General features: G+C 46.8%; 1 protein-coding gene and 1 long non-coding RNA gene across 4 annotated transcripts in view; both read right to left on the bottom strand.

The window, feature by feature from the left end:
- LOC146189767 (voltage-dependent T-type calcium channel subunit alpha-1H-like) overlaps positions 1-6717 on the bottom strand; it is an 85705-nt gene extending 78988 nt beyond the window's left edge. For all 3 annotated transcript variants that reach the window (XM_084604529.1, XM_084604530.1, XM_084604531.1), the window contains exons 1-2: positions 6452-6717; positions 3555-3827 (exon numbers count right to left, since the gene is read on the bottom strand). In XM_084604529.1, the coding sequence (XP_084460655.1) occupies positions 3555-3827; positions 6452-6678 (500 nt within the window). In that variant the 5' untranslated portion in view covers positions 6679-6717. The remainder of the gene's footprint in view (positions 1-3554; positions 3828-6451) is intronic.
- A 2232-nt stretch (positions 6718-8949) lies between these two features.
- The window catches only part of LOC146189765 (uncharacterized), a 253022-nt gene continuing 236916 nt past the window's right edge, over positions 8950-25055 (bottom strand). The window contains exon 3 of the long non-coding RNA XR_014707309.1: positions 8950-10751. This is a non-coding gene — a long non-coding RNA (uncharacterized LOC146189765). The remainder of the gene's footprint in view (positions 10752-25055) is intronic.

The raw sequence follows: 25055 nt of genomic DNA, 5'->3' as shown, positions 1-25055 counted from the left end.
GGGAGCTAGATGCTGGTTTGGAGCTGCGTTCGCCTTCCACCGCCCTTTCCCTTCTACGTAGCGTGTGTACCTCATGTCAGCCCAAACAAGGCGGCGAGGAGCGCTTTTCCTTACTGCCAGTAGATCACGAGCCCGAAGCTTGAGGAGAGCGCGCGAATGGAGCGAAGAATGGCTGAAAACGACGGCCGCGCGCTCTCTGAAGATGTAACGAATGAGATAGTACCGACTCAGCATGGCTCTTGTGAAATTAAGATCTGTGGCGGGAAACTGTGAGATAATGGAAGCGTGCTCGAGGTCCCTTTCAAATTACGAGAACGAGAAAGAGAATTTGTAGATTGGGAAAGTATTTACCATGACCGCTCGCTGACTATGAGGCAGCAGATAACCAGTCTAGAAGGGCGTGTGTACAAATGAGGTACTTCAAACCGTCATTGCAGTGCGGCTGTTGGCTCGTCTGAGAAGCACAGTGCGTAAGGCTTTAAAGTTTTTTTAAGAGCCATTTTTTAAATATTAGTATTTTACCCTTTTTTGTGTAGCATAGGGCGACGAGATACTAGCAATAAAACATGGAGAGCTCCAGCTACATATTTTTTTGGGAAAGCGCTGCTCTATAAGGTGTTAAACTAATATAAGATAGTGAGCGAGATTTGTAAAGGTGAGGCTTAGAAGCCTGATTATTGTGGATATGTCGTGTTTGTATGACACAACAGGCCCTTTAGGCTGTACATGCAATTCGCTTTCCAGCGGGGAAGGGCTGGCCCGTAAGGCTACAGGACAGAAAACATTTCAACTTTGTTACGTTCTGCACAGCTGTTTTTGTAGGATTGGAGGCCATTCCTGGCGAAATCGAGTTTTCAGGAAATTCTATATCTGCGGCGAGAGGCGGATTTTGGCTACAGCAAACGCAAGAAATGCGGAGAGGTAGTAGTAGTTTATGATTTAATTTGTTATTTACTGCCCTCTATTTCACTTTAGGTGTAAAAGAAACAAAGAAAAAAAAACGAAAGACAATGTTTTGCATTATCTAATAGCGTCCTCTAATTCATTTAAATGTTGCTTCGTTGAATGGTTTAACGTCCCAACGTTACTCAGGCCATGAGAAACGCAAGAGTTGAAGACTTCGAATAATTTCGACAATCTGGGGTTCTTTGACGCGCACCGACATCACACAGCACACGGGCGCCTTGCTTCACACCTACATCAAAGTGCAGCCGCTAGTGTCGGAATTCGATCCCGCGCCCTAGGGTTCAGCAGTAGAGAGCCCTAACCACCGAGCCACCACCGCGGGCCAATTCATTAAAGAAAATAATAAAAAAGTTGGCTGTGGTTTAGCTCTGGTTAACCCCAGTTGAACTGCGAAAGCAACGGCTGCATGGCTATACGCTTGTGGCCAAATGAAGAGTAGGATGCATAAGTTCACTCATCGGTGTTAGATCATTTTTATGCCACAGCCGGTTGCACACAGAACACACACTTCCAAAGGGGTTGTTCTTGAAGCGGCGGTGAAACTCTCGCGTGGCCGACTCGTGCTTGCCCACTCTTTATGCAAAATCTGCGCACCGACCACCTTCGACGTCTTCAGGCTCAACGATTGAACCGGCCAAAGCCCTCTTCCTTCTTTTCTCGAGACGTGCAGCGCGCCCTTCGTCCGTTTCGTCTGCACGCCGTCTTTTGAGGGTTTCATTGCGCCTGCCATTTGTGGCTACGGTATACGAGCATATGCGACGAGCTGAGCTGGCTGGCATAGTGTTACTTTCGCAAAAAAAAAAAAAATAGCTGCTGTTTATTACGATGAATTAACCTGAACAGGGCACCAAGAAAATTGCGACTGACATAACCTGGAAAGTGCGATCCGGTAGAAACTGAGATGCAGTAGGTGTGGAAACTAAAGTAAATGTTTGAAGCTAAGATTCTGCATGAACATGAGCTTGTAAAATAGACTGATGGGATGTGCGATAAGAGCATGCTGTAATGAACTTCGGGTGGTTTAAAGTAATACGGAGCTATGTACTGCGGCATTCATCATAGCTTGTCTGTCGCTTCGCTATACTGAACCCCAAAATTCACAATTCGCAACTTGTGAATATTAGAAGAGAGTAGGATGATAGCTCTAAATATTATCGGGGACACTTAAGCTTCACCTTTAAGGGTATGATGCGATAGCGAAATCTACAGGCCCACATATAAAGCCCCGTTTTAACCAAGCCGTATAAACGTGTCTGCGTGGCCTAGGGATAACGTGAATGCAAGGATCCTGTCGGGCTGGTTCTGATATCATCCTCCCATGTGAAATGAAAGGCCCGAATTGGCAGCTAATACCAAATATAACGTAAGAAAGCCCTACGTCCAGTTAGTGCTCGGCCATGTCAGCTGCCAGCTACCACCTGCTAGCTCCATGCTCATGATTTTTCGTTCACAAAGCCGACGACGCCGGATTTTCTGGTGAACGGATCATTTACTGTTATCGTGTTAATAGATTAAATACTGAACACTTGTATTTCCTTTACTTGAGTGATTGTACAAAACATTGCACCTAATTAGAGGGCAATGAAAATATGTACGAATAATACAAAAGTATTTTCAACGGTCCCTTCGAAATTCTCGGTGAAATTCACACGGCACTGAGGAGGTCATTTAAGTAGATTGGAGTCTTACGAAAGAATGTTGCGCAGAGGCCCAATATTGGCCACAAATACTCAGGTTACTTTCCAGCCTTCGAATGATGCAAATACGGCACATTTCGAACTTCGTGATCTCTACAATTGTAGAACAATCCTAGTTTTTCGCATTTCAATATATATTCTTGGTCACTGAGGATGCCATAAACGATTCACTCTCGAAACGGAACGGGAAAGCCAACCGCGTGGCCTGGGGACTTTTGAGCAGGCATGTAATTCCGCTAGGAGGATTAACAGCTGGTATATCACCCAAGAGATCAGAGATGCATTGAATTATCACTGCGAAATAAGCAAGTAATCTGCAGTGACTCAGAAATTCACGCAAAATTGGGGGGGCACTTAACCCCAGTCTTTAAGGGTTGCAACACGAAAGCGTTAATGGCTTCCCTCTGGGGCTCTCCTCGCGGATGTTCTTTTGCGTGCATCTACTCACTTAAGGTCTAGTTTATAATTATTATATTAATTATAATGTATAGTAATTACCTCACATATTTATTAACAAACAGTGACAAGCTCCCATTTTGTTTGCAAGAACACATCACATCGATATGAAGCCCAGCCGTACTGATGTGCCGCGTGGCCTAGGAGTAGCGTTTCTGACTCGAGACTCAAGGGTGACGTCACGTGGGCCCGTGATGTCACGCAAGCCACCAACTATCCATTGCTTGGTGAAGTCACCTAAAAACGCCCATATGCCAAAGTCATGCCTTCAATATTTCGCTCAAAACGCTGGCTCCGAGAACGCCGATTCCAGATTTTCTGGTGAACCGGGGACTTGCTTCAACTGTGTCGTCATAACCGGGAACAGGCCTTCAAAAATAACCGAAACTCGGCGGCGAAGAATTGCGAGCGCCACCTGGGTGCGCCGAGGCCTACCTTGGAATGGAGATGTTGTCGTCGGGCAGCACGAGGTAGCAGCGCTGTCGCAGCAGGCCGGCCCAAAGCTGGACGCCGACGATGCCGAAGATGAAGAAGACGAAGAAGCAGAGCAGGAGAACATTGCCCAACATGGGCAGCGTGTCGAGCAGCAGCATCACCAGGATGCGCATGCTCGGGATGCGGTTGATGGCACGCAGGGGCCGAAGTACGCGGATCGTCCGAATTGCCGACAGGTTGATGTTGCCCACATCCAGAACGTACTCCAGGGCGCTGCGAGAACCATTAAGAGTTCTTTCGATTGCTACGTATTCAACCAAATACTAGCACTGCTATTACGCGCATAACGTAAATGAAGAAGAAGAAAAATATTATTTTATGTCGTTAGAGTTGTGTGCCTTTTAATTGTTCAGCAGAAGCCCCGCTGGTGCAAAAATATTTCTGGCGTTAAAGCAGACGAGTGAGAACACGTCCACAATCGCAGGGATTCTTTGAAACGTGCACAGGACTTCCGCTACGTCTCATGCTTCCTACTAGCCGATGAGAGGACATGGTATTCTAGAACTAGCTACGGCGACACGCGGGATCACACGTTTATCAGGCTTAATACACCAGGTTTCCTCCCTTATTATGGGCTTTCATCCAAAGCAACTAGCTTAAGGATCAGTTCAGTTGACAGCCGGTGTCAAATAGAAGTTTTATCATTCGCGGCAATTGTAAATGTGCGATATGCTCCCAAGATGTTTACAGACACATTAGAACGAGAGAGAGAGAGAGAGAGAGAGAGAGAGAGAGAGAGAGAGAGAGAGAGAGAGAGAGAGAGAGAGAGAGAGAGAGAGAGAGAGAGAGAGAGAGAGAGAGAGAGAGAGGAACAAGGGAGGGAAAATTGCATTCGATGACTCGCGTTCGAATTGCTAGGTGATGTCTTGAAAAAGTCTTGATGCCTTCCTTTTTTTGTTCCTGTAAAGCGTGCACCCCCACAAGCATATGCTTATTGTGGCGAAGCACCTACAACGTAACGAAATAAAAATACGTCAGGTGCCGGTTCTTATTAATTAAGGAAGGCTTTAATTAAGAATTTGAGAAAGTGATCGTTGGTTCTAATGCCTAAATGTTCTTCTAGCACTTATTGAGGCAGACAACTAATCCCTGCATAAGTGTTCGTTTGTTGATTTGAAGAAGTCTCAATGCAGCGTGTATCACGCCTTTAGCTTCCGATGCACTGCTTCGAATTTATCTCTAGAATGTTCTGAGCAATACATACGCAGCGCTATCTTGAGCTCGATACCATAATTTGCACCATGCAACTTATTTCTGGTCGGTTAGGTCCTTATTACGTACATAACGATCATTGCCTTGGCTGTGATAGACATGCTAGCGATAAGACAAAATCCTGCTCTGAAGCTGCTGAAGCAGATATTTTATAGGCAGGAAACTCAGTTTACACGAACCATAACTCCATCTGAATGCGAAGCATACTTGGAGATGAGAGCATAAATGTTATAACTATCAGTCATGTCTTTTCTTGTTGTATATCGTTGTGACAGAATAACTGAGTTTTAAAATCAAACTCATGATCAGTGAATGATATCAGGCGCTTTCTATGCAATCCGTTTTTCACGGTGTAAATGTTTAGTCTGTAAAATGCATGTAAAGCATTTATTTACTTCCTTTTAGGCACTTCGATAGCCTCATGAAAGTATATAGCAAGGCTGCAGGCTTTATGTGTGAATGGCAAAAGAAAAAACCAACATGCCCGATCCATTCGGAATAAAGAAGGAGCAAACTTGCCTGCTCATTGCCTCGCTTGCAGTGGATGCGAGCCTTTGCTTAAAAAGATTAAGATTCTAGGAAGAAGTAAAAATAAAACAGCGCGGGAGCTTTTGGAGGCCTATCACATAAAAGAAAACGGTGATAAATGTGTAAGCGACACTTCTGTCAAACTGTATAACAAGGAAAACCATTTTCTGCGCACCTGTTGTTGACCAGGTGTTGATTGGCTGTACCCCCCTCTCTCATTCCCCTTGTTCTTTTGCTGTGATTCTGACTATATAAGGCACTTTCACACAAATAAACTCAGTTGATAGTTTGCGCTCTGTCTGTCTCCTTGGCTTTTTCCTGTGGCTGTCTTTTTATAGCGCATCTTGGTTCCTTTAAAGCAATGCACCAACTCGCCCAACAAGAAGTTCTTCTAAAAAAACCAACTCATGTTCATAAGGCTGCTTATTGGGCTAGTTTGTGAGTAAGCTCATGTTGGCGAAGCCTGATGTGCAACAAGTACAGGATCGTGTCTTGTCTTGTGTCTTTTTCACGCGCCTGTCCTGTTTGCGCTTCAGGCTTCGCCAGCATCATCGTGTTCACGATTTAAAGCTTTTAATGCGTAATAAATGAAAGACGCATAAATGGCTCCTGATTTTCCTGGCTAAGCTAAATGCAACTTTGGTGTCTAGCACATTTTGCCCTCGTTTAGACGATCCCGACATTGAGTTTCGGAGTCCTTAGAAGAGATGACCTCAGATATAATTTGCTTGTTACGACACATCACTTCAGCGCATGTAGGGGTGTTCAAAAGGGCCAGCAAAAATGCGGCGAGATATAAATCAGCTGAAGCTCCCTCGGCACACACACTCTCTATTGGCTGCAGCTGAGGGGACGCACTTTTTTCCAACTGGCGCGAAGCAGTATTCCCTGCTTTCCTCATCCACTCCTTTGCAGCTAGTGCTTCGAGGCTTCTCTCGGACTTGACGGTTTTCCATTACTTACCCGTTTAGTGACAGCGCTCTAAACATCTAATATAATGACAGTATAGAGTAGGATACCAAGGTGAAATTCTAAAGCTACCAACGATAGAGTGACTAAAGTGCGATTGAAGGTCTAGGAAAAGCGCCCTTTCTCACCCGGCGATGACGATGAAAAAGTCTAGGCGGTTCCAAGCTTCGGCCAGATAGGCGCTGCGGCCGAGCAGACCCATGGCGAGCACCTTGATGGTCATCTCGATGGCGAAGAAGGCGAATATGAGGTCGTCGAACACCTGGAGCAGGCGGCATCGGGTGGAGATGCAGCCGCCGTCCGCGCACGGCTGATACATTCCGAGGGTGACGCAGTTCAGCAGGATCACCAGCATGCTCACCCGCTCGAACCACGTGGAGGAGGTCACGGTTAAGGGTAACGTATCAAAAAGCATGGTAACACACGAACGGGCAAGAAACAATAATACGTCTTTTGTTCGGTTAATACTAAATTGTTTTCCATTCTGAACCAAATCACGCAAGGAAAAGACACCAGGAAGAAGAAGGTTCTCTTACGTCGTCATTCCTTTCAGCAACAATGTTCGGCGTACACCCGCGTACATGTTTATGTAGGAAAGAGTGGAGGCACAGCGCATGCACGCAGAGCATCATTGGACCTGGCATTCACATATGTTTCTTCGAACACACAAGAACACGAGTGGTAGGCGCAGCACTTCTGAGTACACCTGCGTAGAACTTGTGTGCCCAGGGTTCTGATAACTGTTGTTATATTCTTCTGTGACTAATACTGTGACATTGTACCCTCTTTTTAACATAAATGCATTCCCTTGCACCCCAATACATGTCCCAAAGTACAACCTGCTGCGGCCTTTCCTCGGCCTTTTATGTTCGGTGTAGTAGCAAAAATAAAAACAAAAAAAGATCATTTGTCGCCGCTCATGTGAATGTCTAATGTGAACGTCTAATGTCTAATAAAGCTTTTTCTAAACATGCATACAACAGGTGAAAGGAACAGAAAAGAGGAGGGCCGGCATATATAAACAATTCGACTTTAAATTTCATTCCATTTCTGAACTCCTCATGCTTCGTCATCTGCTCAAGTGACACCAAGAGTAAGCAGTCGTCATGGCCACAGGAAGGAATTGAGAACAGCGGGGGGGGGGGGGGGATTACTATATTTTTGTCGGTACGGATACTTGCAGGACGAAGAGATTGTGAAGTAAGAGGGAAATACAATAAAAATAGCTACCCACTTAAGCTCGGACTTAAATGTTTGACGCGTGCTAGCGGTGTGGTTTGGTCACAGCGGTCGCACATACATGATATAGAAGAGAGCTCAACGCAATGAATGTGGTTCTTACTGTGCCAGTCGCAGTGCCGGCCTCTTGTCATTCACAACAGTTCTGACTATACGTATCCAGACACAGAAAACTCGTTTGGAGCGTCGGAACGATCATCTTTGTTGGCATTGTTGCGATATTCGTCGCCGCTTGCCACGTCCATTGAGTGTACTACCTCTCTGAGCCATTACAAGTAAGGCACGTTCCATGCTTAGTGCATGTGTGAAAAGTTGATGTTTAGAGCCCTAGGCCACTCCTAAACGAGGTCAGTGTACCACTGCTCTGTATAAAGCTGTGCTGATCTTCACAATATTGTGGACTTCTGTACACATGTTGTTAAATGAAAGGAGAAGGCTGGAGTTGCTACTAATTTTCAAGCGCAAATTGCCCCGCCGGGGTGGTGCAGTGGTAAGACGCCCGACTACTGTGCCGGAGTTCCCGGGATCGAATCCCGGCCTCGGCGGCTGCGTTTCGATGGAGGCGAAACGAAGTGGCGTCCGTGTGCTGTGCGATGTCAGCGCACGTTAAAGATCCCCAGGTGGTCGAAATTACTCCGTAGCCCTCCACTACGGCCCCCCTTTCTCTCTATCCACTTTCACTCCCACCTTCATCCCTTCCCTTACGGCGCGGTTCAGGTGTCCACAGAGCAAGTGTGACAGATACTGCGCCTTTCCCTTCCTATGAACCAACCAACCAACCAACAACAATAAAAAGACATTCTGTATTGGTTTGGTGTATATTTCGTATTTTAAAATAGTAATAATTCTGTCTCTACCCTTAAAGAGACATGGATCATTTTTTTATTACTTTGAACGACAGTGCAGAGCACTTCTCGCTTTCTTGTTCCCTTTGTGGCAAAGAGAACGAATGCAATGTTCAAATTGTGACATACTGTAGTAATGACTGTGACTAATAGTAGACGATTGATTTCATACTGCAGGAGTTGCTCATAAATAGGATTTACTAACTTGTGCTAACTTCTATAACAAACTTTGTTTTGCAGAGATTTGCACACTTATTGTGTTTACCTTCTCTCTCTCTCTCTCTCTATATATATATATATATATATATATATATATATATATATATATATATTCTGTATCCGCTCCTTCCCTCTGTATCGTACGTCTGTACCCTGAGGGTATAAATAAATAAATAAATAAATAAATAAATAAATAAATAAATAAATAAATAAATAAATAAATAAATAAATAAATAAATAAATAAATAAATAAATAAATAAATAAATAAATAAATAAATAAATAAATAAATAAATATTGTGAGTAAGCGTCTTTTGCGTTGCTCCGGAGAAGACGTTAACAGTGAAAAGTATTTTAAGTATAGCTACTCCAAAAAGGTAGGGAGCAAAAGTATTGAAATAAACCAAGAATTTAAAAAGAAGCCCCGGTTGTGCTTCCCCGTCTGTCTTTGACCGTCCTCGGGTAGCATGTGCGACAAAAATAATAAAACAACCAACGCAAATGACCCTTATACCAGCCGTGGCTCCTGTGCACTCTAAGGGGTGGATAAATCCAGCAGATATAGCGAGCACACACATTCTGATTCAAAACCAAGGGTGCACAGAAACGGACTCAGGGCTCGGAGGAAGCGTCTTCGTCATCCGGACAATATCTGAGCCGGAGACAGGTCGGGTGGCAACAGTCTTCATCGTCGGAGGCTGTCAGTCGGGGTGCCGATATAGCAGGTTCCGACAGCCCGGTGACGAAGGCGGCAATCCTCGAAGTCAACCAGCCATCCAAGCGGAAGTCGATGAATTGACAGCTAGGCGAGAACACAGCGAATATAATGGTTGGAAGGGAGGTACGCGTGCGTCGGAAGATGGAGTACGGATGCGTCGCGTACGTAAAGCCGCATTTTCTCGTTTCAGCACAATCTGGTGCAATCGTGGTGGACTTACATTTCGCTCTGGTGGGGTACACTGAATCTATTTGGACGTTTTGGGCGTCAGATTTTGAGGTTCATCCTCATGGTTATATAGCCTTTCATCTCTGCGCTCGCCGCTAACGTTTCTGTGCGACCGATTCGTTTCTGAGTTCAATTCGGTGTTCTGTATTGTAGGAGCGAAAATAACGCTTTTCAAAGCACTTTACCACACTGCAACCGTTCCTGGGGCCGCTGTCGTGTTGGGAAAAAGCGCACGTGAAACGTCTTTTTTTATTATATAATAACTAAGCTAATCTTTCATCAATTCTGGAGATAAATCGTCTACGAAGACAAAAGCGCCTTCATAGTTAAGCGTTTTCACTAAGATGGATTACAGCTGCTACAAAGACAATTCGCTGGCGCCTTGTATAGAACTACACTAACTTTTGGGGTGAAAGGGTCGGCGTGTGTTACCGGAAGCGGATACAGCTCGTTTGTTTGAAAAGCCGTCGGCGTTGCATGTCATAAATATTCGTGAAGGAAAATCCTGATTGCACGAGCGCAGTATGACGTCACAACTACATGGCCTCGGGCGGGATTGTGAAACACACCACATTCCCAATAAAACTACATAGCGAATTTGCGAAGGGCCCAGTGAAGCCGAATTGCCAAGGACGTTCCTCTAATTGAGACATTCCAGAAATTAGAAGTAATTCGATGAAACAGATTTGTTGCCATTTTGGTTACTTCGCATACTGGACGGGTAAGAAACGCATAAGTCATCGAAAGTCAGTCGTGAGCAAGCGTGTTAGAGGAGCAACTAGTGAACGCGTTGTGGTGCGCGTGACTTACTAACCTGTTTTTTCGATGGGCATTGTAATTGCAGTAATATATATTTTAAAATTGAAATGATTTAAACAAGAAAAATAAAAAAAATCGCTCAATCTAAAGGCGATGGTAAAGGCGCTTCTCGTCTACTCTTAAAACGAGTCTTAAGCTTCCTTCTAATTGTTATGCTCTCTGACCTATTTACGCCTACGTACATGCGTGATATTTTAATTGCATTCTTGCGAACGGTCAGCTTTCCTACTGTAGTTCCCATGATTTGACTTAAATACTTCCGATTTCGAAAATTTCATCCTCCACTATCTGCTAAAAATTTTTGTTTACGAGAGGGAACGCGAGGATGGCGGCTGATTGCTTCTTCTTGGCATTCGACAACCTGCAATGATAGAAAAAAGACAATGCAAAGAAACATTAGAAATTATTTAAAATAGTATCAAATAATTACCATTGCCTCGATACATAAAGTGACTAGATACATACTCCTAGCCTCTTTGTGGAGAAAATGACAGGAATATTGACAATCCAAACTTATGTAATTTTTATATAATTGCAGATGGCAGAGTGGAGCAAGAAATGGAAAATAAGAGACGAATATTGCACAATAAAATTATCCCCGAAGCCCATGTTTCATAATAATTGCACAGGTTCAAGACTAAACACATATAGGGTATTCAAGGAACAGCTGTCGACTGTGAACTGAAACTATCTAGTGATAAGAATTTAACAACTTCTTCCCTAATAAACGCAAAATATTTTTACCATTGTTATATTACAACATCGTTGTTAATTTTTTACTTTAGTGTGACAACGAAAAAAAATACGACAAAAGACTGTTGGTCGTGTGGCTTTTTTTTTTTGGAGTCAAGGACACCACATTAACTGAAAAGTTAGCCTTTGTATATCAGAATATTACGTTCCAGAGAAGATATACGGTACATGATGTGCCATAGCGGCTGAGAACGACTAATTAATTAGTTTATTTTGAAGTATAACTTTATTCTGCTGGTTTAATAGGTCACGAAAAAATTCAGCAGCACAGTCAGATAAATAAAATTGTGAATCGAGGTATTAACAACTAACGCTTAGATTATAGTTTTAATAAAATTTGATTAATCTTGGCAGAATATGGCAGTGCGAACTTAATAGAAAACATTGGGCCTTTTTGAAGATCATAACAACAGTACGTCATATGTTACCTGGTAGCGACAACACCGTAGGCAACAAGTGAACAGAATGGCGTGACACTGATATGAATTCTTTATTGGACTGACTTGCGCCCTCAATAAAAAAGCAACTACGCGGTGGCGATAGCAACAATCCTGCTTGGCGGTCGTGTAACTACGAACTCCCGACACTTTCGGCAGCGATCAATAAAGCTGGCACGAAATGTCGAAATAAGGATCCAAAAGCAGCTGCAACAATCTGGAACAATGGGGAAGCACTTGATCGTGGCTGAGATTATACTAGATATTTCTGGACATCTTACGTCACAACGAAAGTGATAGACCTGCGTAACAGGGAGTTTGAGCGTCATGGAACAAACAGTGCAAAGCTTCGCGGCATTGATTCTCCGGCAAAGAAGCATCAACTCATGCTTTACGACGAGAAATAAGGTGGGCAAAAAAAAAGTGTGTGAAACGAAAGAATGCACACTGAAAGCGCGAGCACACGCGCGTCTAATACAGCGCGTAACGAGGTTTTAAGCACAGAGTATGCACAACTTAAGGCCATGCGTGTCACCGTCCGGATGATGCCGCTTTATCGTGAACGATTTGATAGCGCATTTCACCTAGACGACGCAGATCTTGTGCGGGCAGGGATAGTGAAGCGCTCTGATCGCGACAGCGAATAAGCGTCCAAACCGTGTCTCGATCTCCTGGCTAGTATATTCTGTGCCGGGTCATGATTATTCTATGTCGAAGCCCCACTGCAGGTTAGGCTTCGTGGAGTTGGGGGAGCTACCTAATATTATTAGGTAGGCCTAGACGACGCAGATCTTGTGCAGGCAGGGATAGTGAAGCGCTTTGATCGCGACAGCGAATAAGCGTCCAAACCGTGTCTCGATCTCCTGGCTAGTATATTCTGTGCCGGGTCATGGTTATTCTATGTCGAAGCCCCACTGCAGGTTAGGCTTCGTGGAGTTGGGGGAGCTACCTAATATTATTAGGTAGGCCTAGACGACGCAGATCTTGTGCAGGCAGGGATAGTGAAGCGCTTTGATCGCGACAGCGAATAAGCGTCCAAACCGTGTCTCGATCTCCTGGCTAGTATATTCTGTGCCGGGTCATGGTTATTCTATGTCGAAGCCCCACTGCAGGTTAGGCTTCGTGGAGTTGGGGGAGCTACCTAATATTATTAGGTAGGCCTAGACGACGCAGATCTTGTGCAGGCAGGGATAGTGAAGCGCTTTGATCGCGACAGCGAATAAGCGTCCAAATCATGTCTCGATCTCCTGGCTAGTATATTTTGTGCCGGGTCATGGTTATTCTATGTCGAAGCCCCACTGCAGGTTAGGCTTCGTGGAGTTGGGGGAGCTACCTAATATTATTAGGTAGGCCTAGACGACGCAGATCTTGTGCAGGCAGGGATAGTGAAGCGCTCTGATCGCGACAGCGAATAAGCGTCCAAACCGTGTCTCGATCTCCTGGCTAGTATATTCTGTGCCGGGTCATGATTATTCTATGTCGAAGCCCCACTGCAGGTTAGGCTTCGTGGAGTTGGGGGAGCTACCTAATATTATTAGGTAGGCCTAGACGACGCAGATCTTGTGCAGGCAGGGATAGTGAAGCGCTTTGATCGCGACAGCGAATAAGCGTCCAAATCGTGTCTCGATCTCCTGGCTAGTATATTGTGTACCGGGTCATGGTTATTCTATGTCGAAGCCCCACTGCAGGTTAGGCTTCGTGGAGTTGGGGGAGCTACCTAATATTATTAGGTAGGCCTAGACGACGCAGATCTTGTGCAGGCAGGGATAGTGAAGCGCTCTGATCGCGACAGCGAATAAGCGTCCAAACCGTGTCTCGATCTCCTGGCTAGTATATTCTGTGCCGGGTCATGATTATTCTATGTCGAAGCCCCACTGCAGGTTAGGCTTCGTGGAGTTGGGGGAGCTACCTAATATTATTAGGTAGGCCTAGACGACGCAGATCTTGTGCAGGCAGGGATAGTGAAGCGCTCTGATCGCGACAGCGAATAAGCGTCCAAACCGTGTCTCGATCTCCTGGCTAGTATATTCTGTGCCGGGTCATGGTTATTCTATGTCGAAGCCCCACTGCAGGTTAGGCTTCGTGGAGTTGGGGGAGCTACCTAATATTATTAGGTAGGCCTAGACGACGCAGATCTTGTGCAGGCAGGGATAGTGAAGCGCTTTGATCGCGACAGCGAATAAGCGTCCAAATCGTGTCTCGATCTCCTGGCTAGTATATTGTGTACCGGGTCATGGTTATTCTATGTCGAAGCCCCACTGCAGGTTAGGCTTCGTGGAGTTGGGGGAGCTACCTAATATTATTAGGTAGGCCTAGACGACGCAGATCTTGTGCAGGCAGGGATAGTGAAGCGCTCTGATCGCGACAGCGAATAAGCGTCCAAACCGTGTCTCGATCTCCTGGCTAGTATATTCTGTGCCGGGTCATGATTATTCTATGTCGAAGCCCCACTGCAGGTTAGGCTTCGTGGAGTTGGGGGAGCTACCTAATATTATTAGGTAGGCCTAGACGACGCAGATCTTGTGCAGGCAGGGATAGTGAAGCGCTCTGATCGCGACAGCGAATAAGCGTCCAAACCGTGTCTCGATCTCCTGGCTAGTATATTCTGTGCCGGGTCATGATTATTCTATGTCGAAGCCCCACTGCAGGTTAGGCTTCGTGGAGTTGGGGGAGCTACCTAATATTATTAGGTAGGCCTAGACGACGCAGATCTTGTGCAGGCAGGGATAGTGAAGCGCTCTGATCGCGACAGCGAATAAGCGTCCAAACCGTGTCTCGATCTCCTGGCTAGTATATTCTGTGCCGGGTCATGGTTATTCTATGTCGAAGCCCCACTGCAGGTTAGGCTTCGTGGAGTTGGGGGAGCTACCTAATATTATTAGGTAGGCCTAGACGACGCAGATCTTGTGCAGGCAGGGATAGTGAAGCGCTTTGATCGCGACAGCGAATAAGCGTCCAAATCGTGTCTCGATCTCCTGGCTAGTATATTGTGTACCGGGTCATGGTTATTCTATGTCGAAGCCCCACTGCAGGTTAGGCTTCGTGGAGTTGGGGGAGCTACCTAATATTATTAGGTAGGCCTAGACGACGCAGATCTTGTGCAGGCAGGGATAGTGAAGCGCTCTGATCGCGACAGCGAATAAGCGTCCAAACCGTGTCTCGATCTCCTGGCTAGTATATTCTGTGCCGGGTCATGATTATTCTATGTCGAAGCCCCACTGCAGGTTAGGCTTCGTGGAGTTGGGGGAGCTACCTAATATTATTAGGTAGGCCTAGACGACGCAGATCTTGTGCAGGCAGGGATAGTGAAGCGCTCTGATCGCGACAGCGAATAAGCGTCCAAACCGTGTCTCGATCTCCTGGCTAGTATATTCTGTGCCGGGTCATGGTTATTCTATGTCGAAGCCCCACTGCAGGTTAGGCTTCGTGGAGTTGGGGGAGCTACCTAATATTATTAGGTAGGCCTAGACGACGCAGATCTTGTGCAGGCAGGGATAGTGAAGCGCTTTGATCGCGACAGCGAATAAGCGTCCAAACCGTGTCTCGATCTCCTGGCTAGTATATTCTGTGCCGGGTCATGGTTATTCTATGTCGAAGCCCCACTGCAGGTTAGGCTTCGTGGAGTTGGGGGAGCTACCTAATATTATTAGGTAGGCCTAGACGACGCAGATCTTGTGCAGGCAGGGATAGTGAAGCGCTCTGATCGCGACAGCGAATAAGCGTCCAAACCGTGTCTCGATCTCCTGGCTAGTATATTCTGTGCCGGGTCATGATTATTCTATGTCGAAGCCCCACTGCAGGTTAGGCTTCGTGGAGTTGGGGGAGCTACCTAATATTATTAGGTAGGCCTAGACGACGCAGATCTTGTGCAGGCAGGGATAGTGAAGCGCTTTGATCGCGACAGCGAATAAGCGTCCAAACCGTGTCTCGATCTCCTGGCTAGTATATTCTGTGCCGGGTCATGGTTATTCTATGTCGAAGCCCCACTGCAGGTTAGGCTTCGTGGAGTTGGGGGAGCTACCTAATATTATTAGGTAGGCCTAGACGACGCAGATCTTGTGCAGGCAGGGATAGTGAAGCGCTTTGATCGCGACAGCGAATAAGCGTCCAAATCATGTCTCGATCTCCTGGCTAGTATATTTTGTGCCGGGTCATGGTTATTCTATGTCGAAGCCCCACTGCAGGTTAGGCTTCGTGGAGTTGGGGGAGCTACCTAATATTATTAGGTAGGCCTAGACGACGCAGATCTTGTGCAGGCAGGGATAGTGAAGCGCTTTGATCGCGACAGCGAATAAGCGTCCAAACCGTGTCTCGATCTCCTGGCTAGTATATTCTGTGCCGGGTCATGGTTATTCTATGTCGAAGCCCCACTGCAGGTTAGGCTTCGTGGAGTTGGGGGAGCTACCTAATATTATTAGGTAGGCCTAGACGACGCAGATCTTGTGCAGGCAGGGATAGTGAAGCGCTCTGATCGCGACAGCGAATAAGCGTCCAAATCATGTCTCGATCTCCTGGCTAGTATATTCTGTGCCGGGTCATGATTATTCTATGTCGAAGCCCCACTGCAGGTTAGGCTTCGTGGAGTTGGGGGAGCTACCTAATATTATTAGGTAGGCCTAGACGACGCAGATCTTGTGCAGGCAGGGATAGTGAAGCGCTTTGATCGCGACAGCGAATAAGCGTCCAAATCATGTCTCGATCTCCTGGCTAGTATATTTTGTGCCGGGTCATGGTTATTCTATGTCGAAGCCCCACTGCAGGTTAGGCTTCGTGGAGTTGGGGGAGCTACCTAATATTATTAGGTAGGCCTAGACGACGCAGATCTTGTGCAGGCAGGGATAGTGAAGCGCTTTGATCGCGACAGCGAATAAGCGTCCAAACCGTGTCTCGATCTCCTGGCTAGTATATTCTGTGCCGGGTCATGGTTATTCTATGTCGAAGCCCCACTGCAGGTTAGGCTTCGTGGAGTTGGGGGAGCTACCTAATATTATTAGGTAGGCCTAGACGACGCAGATCTTGTGCAGGCAGGGATAGTGAAGCGCTCTGATCGCGACAGCGAATAAGCGTCCAAACCGTGTCTCGATCTCCTGGCTAGTATATTCTGTGCCGGGTCATGATTATTCTATGTCGAAGCCCCACTGCAGGTTAGGCTTCGTGGAGTTGGGGGAGCTACCTAATATTATTAGGTAGGCCTAGACGACGCAGATCTTGTGCAGGCAGGGATAGTGAAGCGCTCTGATCGCGACAGCGAATAAGCGTCCAAACCGTGTCTCGATCTCCTGGCTAGTATATTCTGTGCCGGGTCATGGTTATTCTATGTCGAAGCCCCACTGCAGGTTAGGCTTCGTGGAGTTGGGGGAGCTACCTAATATTATTAGGTAGGCCTAGACGACGCAGATCTTGTGCAGGCAGGGATAGTGAAGCGCTTTGATCGCGACAGCGAATAAGCGTCCAAACCGTGTCTCGATCTCCTGGCTAGTATATTCTGTGCCGGGTCATGATTATTCTATGTCGAAGCCCCACTGCAGGTTAGGCTTCGTGGAGTTGGGGGAGCTACCTAATATTATTAGGTAGGCCTAGACGACGCAGATCTTGTGCAGGCAGGGATAGTGAAGCGCTCTGATCGCGACAGCGAATAAGCGTCCAAACCGTGTCTCGATCTCCTGGCTAGTATATTCTGTGCCGGGTCATGATTATTCTATGTCGAAGCCCCACTGCAGGTTAGGCTTCGTGGAGTTGGGGGAGCTACCTAATATTATTAGGTAGGCCTAGACGACGCAGATCTTGTGCAGGCAGGGATAGTGAAGCGCTTTGATCGCGACAGCGAATAAGCGTCCAAACCGTGTCTCGATCTCCTGGCTAGTATATTCTGTGCCGGGTCATGGTTATTCTATGTCGAAGCCCCACTGCAGGTTAGGCTTCGTGGAGTTGGGAGAGCTACCTAATATTATTAGGTAGGCCTAGACGACGCAGATCTTGTGCAGGCAGGGATAGTGAAGCGCTTTGATCGCGACAGCGAATAAGCGTCCAAATCATGTCTCGATCTCCTGGCTAGTATATTTTGTGCCGGGTCATGGTTATTCTATGTCGAAGCCCCACTGCAGGTTAGGCTTCGTGGAGTTGGGGGAGCTACCTAATATTATTAGGTAGGCCTAGACGACGCAGATCTTGTGCGGGCAGGGATAGTGAAGCGCTTTGATCGCGACAGCGAATAAGCGTCCAAACCGTGTCTCGATCTCCTGGCTAGTATATTCTGTGCCGGGTCATGGTTATTCTATGTCGAAGCCCCACTGCAGGTTAGGCTTCGTGGAGTTGGGGGAGCTACCTAATATTATTAGGTAGGCCTAGACGACGCAGATCTTGTGCAGGCAGGGATAGTGAAGCGCTTTGATCGCGACAGCGAATAAGCGTCCAAACCGTGTCTCGATCTCCTGGCTAGTATATTCTGTGCCGGGTCATGGTTATTCTATGTCGAAGCCCCACTGCAGGTTAGGCTTCGTGGAGTTGGGGGAGCTACCTAATATTATTAGGTAGGCCTAGACGACGCAGATCTTGTGCAGGCAGGGATAGTGAAGCGCTTTGATCGCGACAGCGAATAAGCGTCCAAACCGTGTCTCGATCTCCTGGCTAGTATATTCTGTGCCGGGTCATGGTTATTCTATGTTGAAGCCCCACTGCAGGTTAGGCTTCGTGGAGTTGGGGGAGCTACCTAATATTATTAGGTAGGCCTAGACGACGCAGATCTTGTGCAGGCAGGGATAGTGAAGCGCTTTGATCGCGACAGCGAATAAGCGTCCAAACCGTGTCTCGATCTCCTGGCTAGTATATTCTGTGCCGGGTCATGGTTATTCTATGTTGAAGCCCCACTGCAGGTTAGGCTTCGTGGAGTTGGGGGAGCTACCTAATATTATTAGGTAGGCCTAGACGACGCAGATCTTGTGCAGGCAGGGATAGTGAAGCGCTTTGATCGCGACAGCGAATAAGCGTCCAAACCGTGTCTCGATCTCCTGGCTAGTATATTCTGTGCCGGGTCATGATTATTCTATGTCGAAGCCCCACTGCAGGTTAGGCTTCGTGGAGTTGGGGGAGCTACCTAATATTATTAGGTAGGCCTAGACGACGCAGATCTTGTGCAGGCAGGGATAGTGAAGCGCTTTGATCGCGACAGCGAATAAGCGTCCAAATCGTGTCTCGATCTCCTGGCTAGTATATTGTGTACCGGGTCATGGTTATTCTATGTCGAAGCCCCACTGCAGGTTAGGCTTCGTGGAGTTGGGGGAGCTACCTAATATTATTAGGTAGGCCTAGACGACGCAGATCTTGTGCAGGCAGGGATAGTGAAGCGCTTTGATCGCGACAGCGAATAAGCGTCCAAATCATGTCTCGATCTCCTGGCTAGTATATTCTGTGCCGGGTCATGATTATTCTATGTCGAAGCCCCACTGCAGGTTAGGCTTCGTGGAGTTGGGGGAGCTACCTAATATTATTAGGTAGGCCTAGACGACGCAGATCTTGTGCAGGCAGGGATAGTGAAGCGCTTTGATCGCGACAGCGAATAAGCGTCCAAACCGTGTCTCGATCTCCTGGCTAGTATATTCTGTGCCGGGTCATGATTATTCTATGTCGAAGCCCCACTGCAGGTTAGGCTTCGTGGAGTTGGGGGAGCTACCTAATATTATTAGGTAGGCCTAGACGACGCAGATCTTGTGCAGGCAGGGATAGTGAAGCGCTTTGATCGCGACAGCGAATAAGCGTCCAAACCGTGTCTCGATCTCCTGGCTAGTATATTCTGTGCCGGGTCATGATTATTCTATGTCGAAGCCCCACTGCAGGTTAGGCTTCGTGGAGTTGGGGGAGCTACTTAATATTATTAGGTAGGCCTAGACGACGCAGATCTTGTGCAGGCAGGGATAGTGAAGCGCTTTGATCGCGACAGCGAATAAGCGTCCAAACCGTGTCTCGATCTCCTGGCTAGTATATTGTGTACCGGGTCATGGTTATTCTATGTCGAAGCCCCACTGCAGGTTAGGCTTCGTGGAGTTGGGGGAGCTACCTAATATTATTAGGTAGGCCTAGACGACGCAGATCTTGTGCAGGCAGGGATAGTGAAGCGCTTTGATCGCGACAGCGAATAAGCGTCCAAATCATGTCTCGATCTCCTGGCTAGTATATTCTGTGCCGGGTCATGATTATTCTATGTCGAAGCCCCACTGCAGGTTAGGCTTCGTGGAGTTGGGGGAGCTACCTAATATTATTAGGTAGGCCTAGACGACGCAGATCTTGTGCAGGCAGGGATAGTGAAGCGCTTTGATCGCGACAGCGAATAAGCGTCCAAACCGTGTCTCGATCTCCTGGCTAGTATATTCTGTGCCGGGTCATGATTATTCTATGTCGAAGCCCCACTGCAGGTTAGGCTTCGTGGAGTTGGGGGAGCTACCTAATATTATTAGGTAGGCCTAGACGACGCAGATCTTGTGCAGGCAGGGATAGTGAAGCGCTTTGATCGCGACAGCGAATAAGCGTCCAAACCGTGTCTCGATCTCCTGGCTAGTATATTCTGTGCCGGGTCATGATTATTCTATGTCGAAGCCCCACTGCAGGTTAGGCTTCGTGGAGTTGGGGGAGCTACCTAATATTATTAGGTAGGCCTAGACGACGCAGATCTTGTGCAGGCAGGGATAGTGAAGCGCTTTGATCGCGACAGCGAATAAGCGTCCAAATCATGTCTCGATCTCCTGGCTAGTATATTCTGTGCCGGGTCATGATTATTCTATGTCGAAGCCCCACTGCAGGTTAGGCTTCGTGGAGTTGGGGGAGCTACCTAATATTATTAGGTAGGCGTAGACGACGCAGATCTTGTGCAGGCAGGGATAGTGAAGCGCTTTGATCGCGACAGCGAATAAGCGTCCAAATCGTGTCTCGATCTCCTGGCTAGTATATTCTGTGCCGGGTCATGATTATTCTATGTCGAAGCCCCACTGCAGGTTAGGCTTCGTGGAGGTGGGGAACCTACTTAATATTATTAAATAGCCTCCCTCCCTCCCTCCCTCCCTCCCTCCCTCCCTCCCTCCCTCCCTCCCTCCCTCCCTCCCTCCCTCCCTCCCTCACTCACTCACTCACTCACTCACTCACTCACTCACTCACTCACTCACTCACTCACTCACTCACTCACTCACTCACTCACTCACTCACTCACTCACTCACTCACTCACTCACTCACTCACTCACTCACTTTTTTTTTTTAAGGAATAAGGAACCAGCGAGCGGTGTTGCTAGAATGCGGCTAGGGGACGGACGGCGGACACAGTTTACATCGTGACTGCCATAAGCGCAAACTTGTAAGTTAACGCTAAGAGATTGCAATTTAAATTACCACACACAAGTTCCAATGGCGGCAAGCGGCGGCACTGCACTACTAGGCTCTACTAGTGCGCGAACGTCGTTTACAACCTTGACTTCCTGCGTTCTGTTTCAGTAAGAAACTGACAATGTGTATGCGTCTATTAAATATAATATGCTATAATTGTGGATGGTTCAAGTAATTACGTGTCAATACGCGCTCACTGAATACCGCACAGAATTGTCCATGCTTCTATCCGCCCCATTTGCATACACACAAGAAGTCCTTTGACACAATCCGAAGCTGGCGCTCCCATTGTAAATGCGGATGATCACACCTATGACCTCGGGGCTCCTGGTGTATACAGCAGAAGCGAGAGAAGACCATTCGAGTTTCGCAAACGCCAGCGTAGAGATTCCGTGTGTTGAGCACTTCGAAATAGAGGCGGTTACTGTGGCAACCGGAAAGTCGCAGCATTTTAACGCCTGCGATATGTCACAACTTCCGCTGTTGCTGCAGCGGCTGTTGTGGCATACCGTTGGGAATATTTCATTGTGAACTCGCTTTGTGAAGCGGAAATACAATATGTAAACTTGTTCGTTTACTTCGCTGCTGTACTGACAATAAAGGAACGATGACGGAGCGATAGAGCCTCCCACCCGGCCACGCCATTCGCACTGTATTAAAAGCAATAAAGCATTATGGAGTTTGGCGCCACCCCCTGTTGTTTAGCGTCTAAAAAGGACCAGTTAGCTCGAGCTCGAGGCTAATAGAATAGATGTAAGGCTAAGAACAGCGTGTCGAACGATGCAAGTATGAGTCTGAAAAGAGAACAGTGGAGAAGAAATAACACAGGTACGTCGTATACTTTGAACGATATCAAAAGCAACTCAAACAGCGTTCGCGCAATGTGACACTATATTCAGAACCAGTCGCTACGATGGTCAAGTGTACATGTGCGGAGGGTCGATGCCTCGTGTACGTCTCAGAATAGGTAATACGTGACCTACTAAATTCTGTTGATTAGTAGGACAAATGATAAAGGGGCCACGTGTCATTATCATGCGATGACGTAATTTCCAAGAAAATGATCATTAATGAGCAAAGAAATCACGGGGGTAGGTCTCATGAGGGCTATAGAATTGCTATTTAGCAATTCGTTTCCTAGTGGGTGTTTCCTAGTGGGTGTTCCATAGCTGGTTCCAGAAAGTAAAACAAAACAGGGGTGTCTCTGTGATTCAAGTAACTATAAAAGCGACCGAATGTGACGATGTTGTCAAGACAAGATGCATTTGCTTCTCACGATAATAATGCGCGACATACTGGGTTAGTACAGGAGTGTGTCTGGAAATATTTTCTGGGTACTTTCTTTGATACCGGACGGAAACTTGTGGCAGCCCATGGACTTTAAGTTCGTCCTACCGTCAAACAAATCTGGCTGAAGAAAAACAAAGAAACCATGATTCTCCTCGTCAAGGTCCGCATTCTCAGCCAAGTGCCAGCGAAGCCAAACACACATTTCGCATTCCCCACCATTCCCACCGCGGCAGAGGGATCGCAATGCCACTTTTCCTTCCAGGTAATCTCGAGGAACTCAGTGGTATCCAACATAACTCACACAGGCATTTTTTTTTATTTATTCTCTCATCAAGTACGCGGGGCAAAATGAGGAGGACCTTTTATGCGGCTCCAGCCAGCATTCTCGGAGCTTCTGAGACCGCGGCGAACTTGCTGTGCTCATGTTCCTACGCGCATTCTGCTCCCCCCTCCCTCCCCACCACCTCACTGGGTTTCCCTCCCGAGGGAAGCGCAAGGGACGGACGCAGAAGCACGGGCTACAAAATGGTTCGCGAGCACACTTGGGGCCTGGCAAACAGAAAGCTCCAACACAGTCGCCCAAGAGCGTTCCCTCGGCAAACACGGCGCCAGAGTGGGATTTAGCCAGAATTTCAGCGGTCAGGAGAATCCAAACACAGACCAGACACCAAAAAAAGAAAAAAATTACAAATAAATATTAGCAGAAAGGCAATAGTGTATCCCCACAACACTTATAAGGATAGACCGAGTGAGAAGAGGTTGGAAAGAAAGAGTCCTTGGTTTTAACCGCCACTCTCAGTTGCCGTGCTTGTGTGTTTATTATAACCTTGCTCTCTTTCGTCCACCTTGCGGAGTCAGCAACGACTGTCTCCCGTCACTGCTCGCAGATGGCGCCACGTTCGGTCATTTCATCTTCGCTGATTTTTAATGTGCCTCTGCTGTCGACAGCGGAGAAAACTCGATGGAAAGTCGGGGTGTTAAGCTTTTTTTGAAATCAACAAATTGACATTAAGACCAAAATACTTTCTTTTTATCACTGCATCCTAGAAGTTCATGTGAACACGGGTGCCTTGTAGCCCTAAAGAAATCCAGTACTGCTTTCGCGGTAATCCTGCTGGTCCGCCGTCATTCTCGGGTGCGAGTTCTTTTTCGTTCCTGTCTCATTTGTCGCCGCTCTGCAATACCGCGCGGCGGGGTTTCTCTTGATACCAGTTCTCCTCTTGCCTCCTAGGAGGTCGGCTTTCTCTTGCACAGCATCTGTGCCTCTTGCCTTCTCACCTTCCAAAAGCATACCGTGTTGACGCGCTCTTAAGGCGCATGCGGAGGACAGTTCTGACTCATAATTGAAGAAAAACCAGCGTGCTCACGGACACGATCCCTTGTGCACAAGTGACAACAGATGGTGCAGTTGATTCCTCAAAGTGCTAGCACTTAAACGTCGGTCGGTCGGTCGGTCGGTCGGTTATTAAAATCAATCGATAGACAGCAAAGCATAGAGCCAGACAAGGGACTAACAAGGTGGCAGTAGAGGAATTCAAAGCGGGAGAGCACCCACGGATCTTATTTGGAGAGGCAAGAACATTCAAATGCCAGTAATGACTGAGGCTGAAAGGAAAAAGGAGTTCTTCAAAATAATTCTAAACAGAGATAGCGACAGGAGCACATCACGTAGGAGGGAGACATGAAAAATGTGACAAGCATAAAGAACTTATCTTCATAAGCATAATGAGGACCGTTCTATAGAATTTTTGTTGTCAGTGAAAATTCGAGTGTTTGTCATTTTGTGTCTATTCTACAGACTTTTTCTCGGCACCGAAAGACCTATCTGCTGCCGATAAACTTGAAGTTTCAACGTTGCACGGTTCAAGCCACTCATGCTGATAATGAAGCCAAAAGAACTGCGGACTTAACAATCGCTTGCAGCAAGTGTAAGGCGGCGTATTCTGAACTCGCGTATCTGCATACGAGAAAAATATTGACATCTTCGCCATTAGCTTGTTTAAAGGACCGGTGGTAGGCTCCCTTCGTTTTTTTTTTGAAGTTCCTAGCTTAAGTGTGCTCAATTTTCATTGTATGTATGTCTTTAGAAGGCGGCAATTCATATATGCAGGCCCGCTTCTAACTTTCTACAGTGCTCTTTTAAATTATGATGACTTCATCCTCTGCTGCCCCTGTCAAATCCAACAAAAGCATAGGCGGGTATCCTCTGTAAGCATAATTTCTCCTAGACTGCCGCAGAAAAGGGCATCTTTCATTGTTAATTCGTAATTCCGGAACAACATGAATATCCGCATATTTTAGCAACGAAGAATATACATTAACAGGAAATGTGCAGCAGTCTCATCTTCCTCCGGTGCAATAAGTGTGTGCTCTCTCAGGCCGCCCAAACATGGCGTGTTCTGACGATTCCTGCAACCTCAGAATGCTAGCGGAGTGTTTAATGCAGTTTAAATAGCGTTTAGCGCTCATTGCGCTAACAGAAAGTGCCAATATGCCAGCTTTCTTCCTATCGCCATAACGAAGACAGTGACACGGTAATGCACGGGCCCGACTATGATGTCACGGAGCGCACTTCGGCGTTAAATTTACGCCCTAGCTAGCGAATATTTGCAACATACGCTGACAAACGTACTAACAAAGAAACCATAATATGTTCTATGTAAAACATGGCAGAAACCTCGAAACGGCGAAGTAAACTTCGCAACATGTCCTGACTACGCGCACATAGACGTAGGCATGTAATTCAAAGCGCAGACTGCGGATGGGACGCTTACGGTAAAGGAATGGATCCAAGAAATGCCAAACGTAGCGGGGGAGT

Source organism: Amblyomma maculatum, chromosome 5 (genome assembly GCF_055883805.1).
Source record: "Amblyomma maculatum isolate TAMU_Amacu chromosome 5, ASM5588380v1, whole genome shotgun sequence".
NCBI lineage: Eukaryota > Metazoa > Arthropoda > Arachnida > Ixodida > Ixodidae > Amblyomma > Amblyomma maculatum.
The sequence above is the reverse complement of the archived record's forward strand: the minus strand, read 5'-3'. Positions and strand labels throughout refer to the sequence as shown.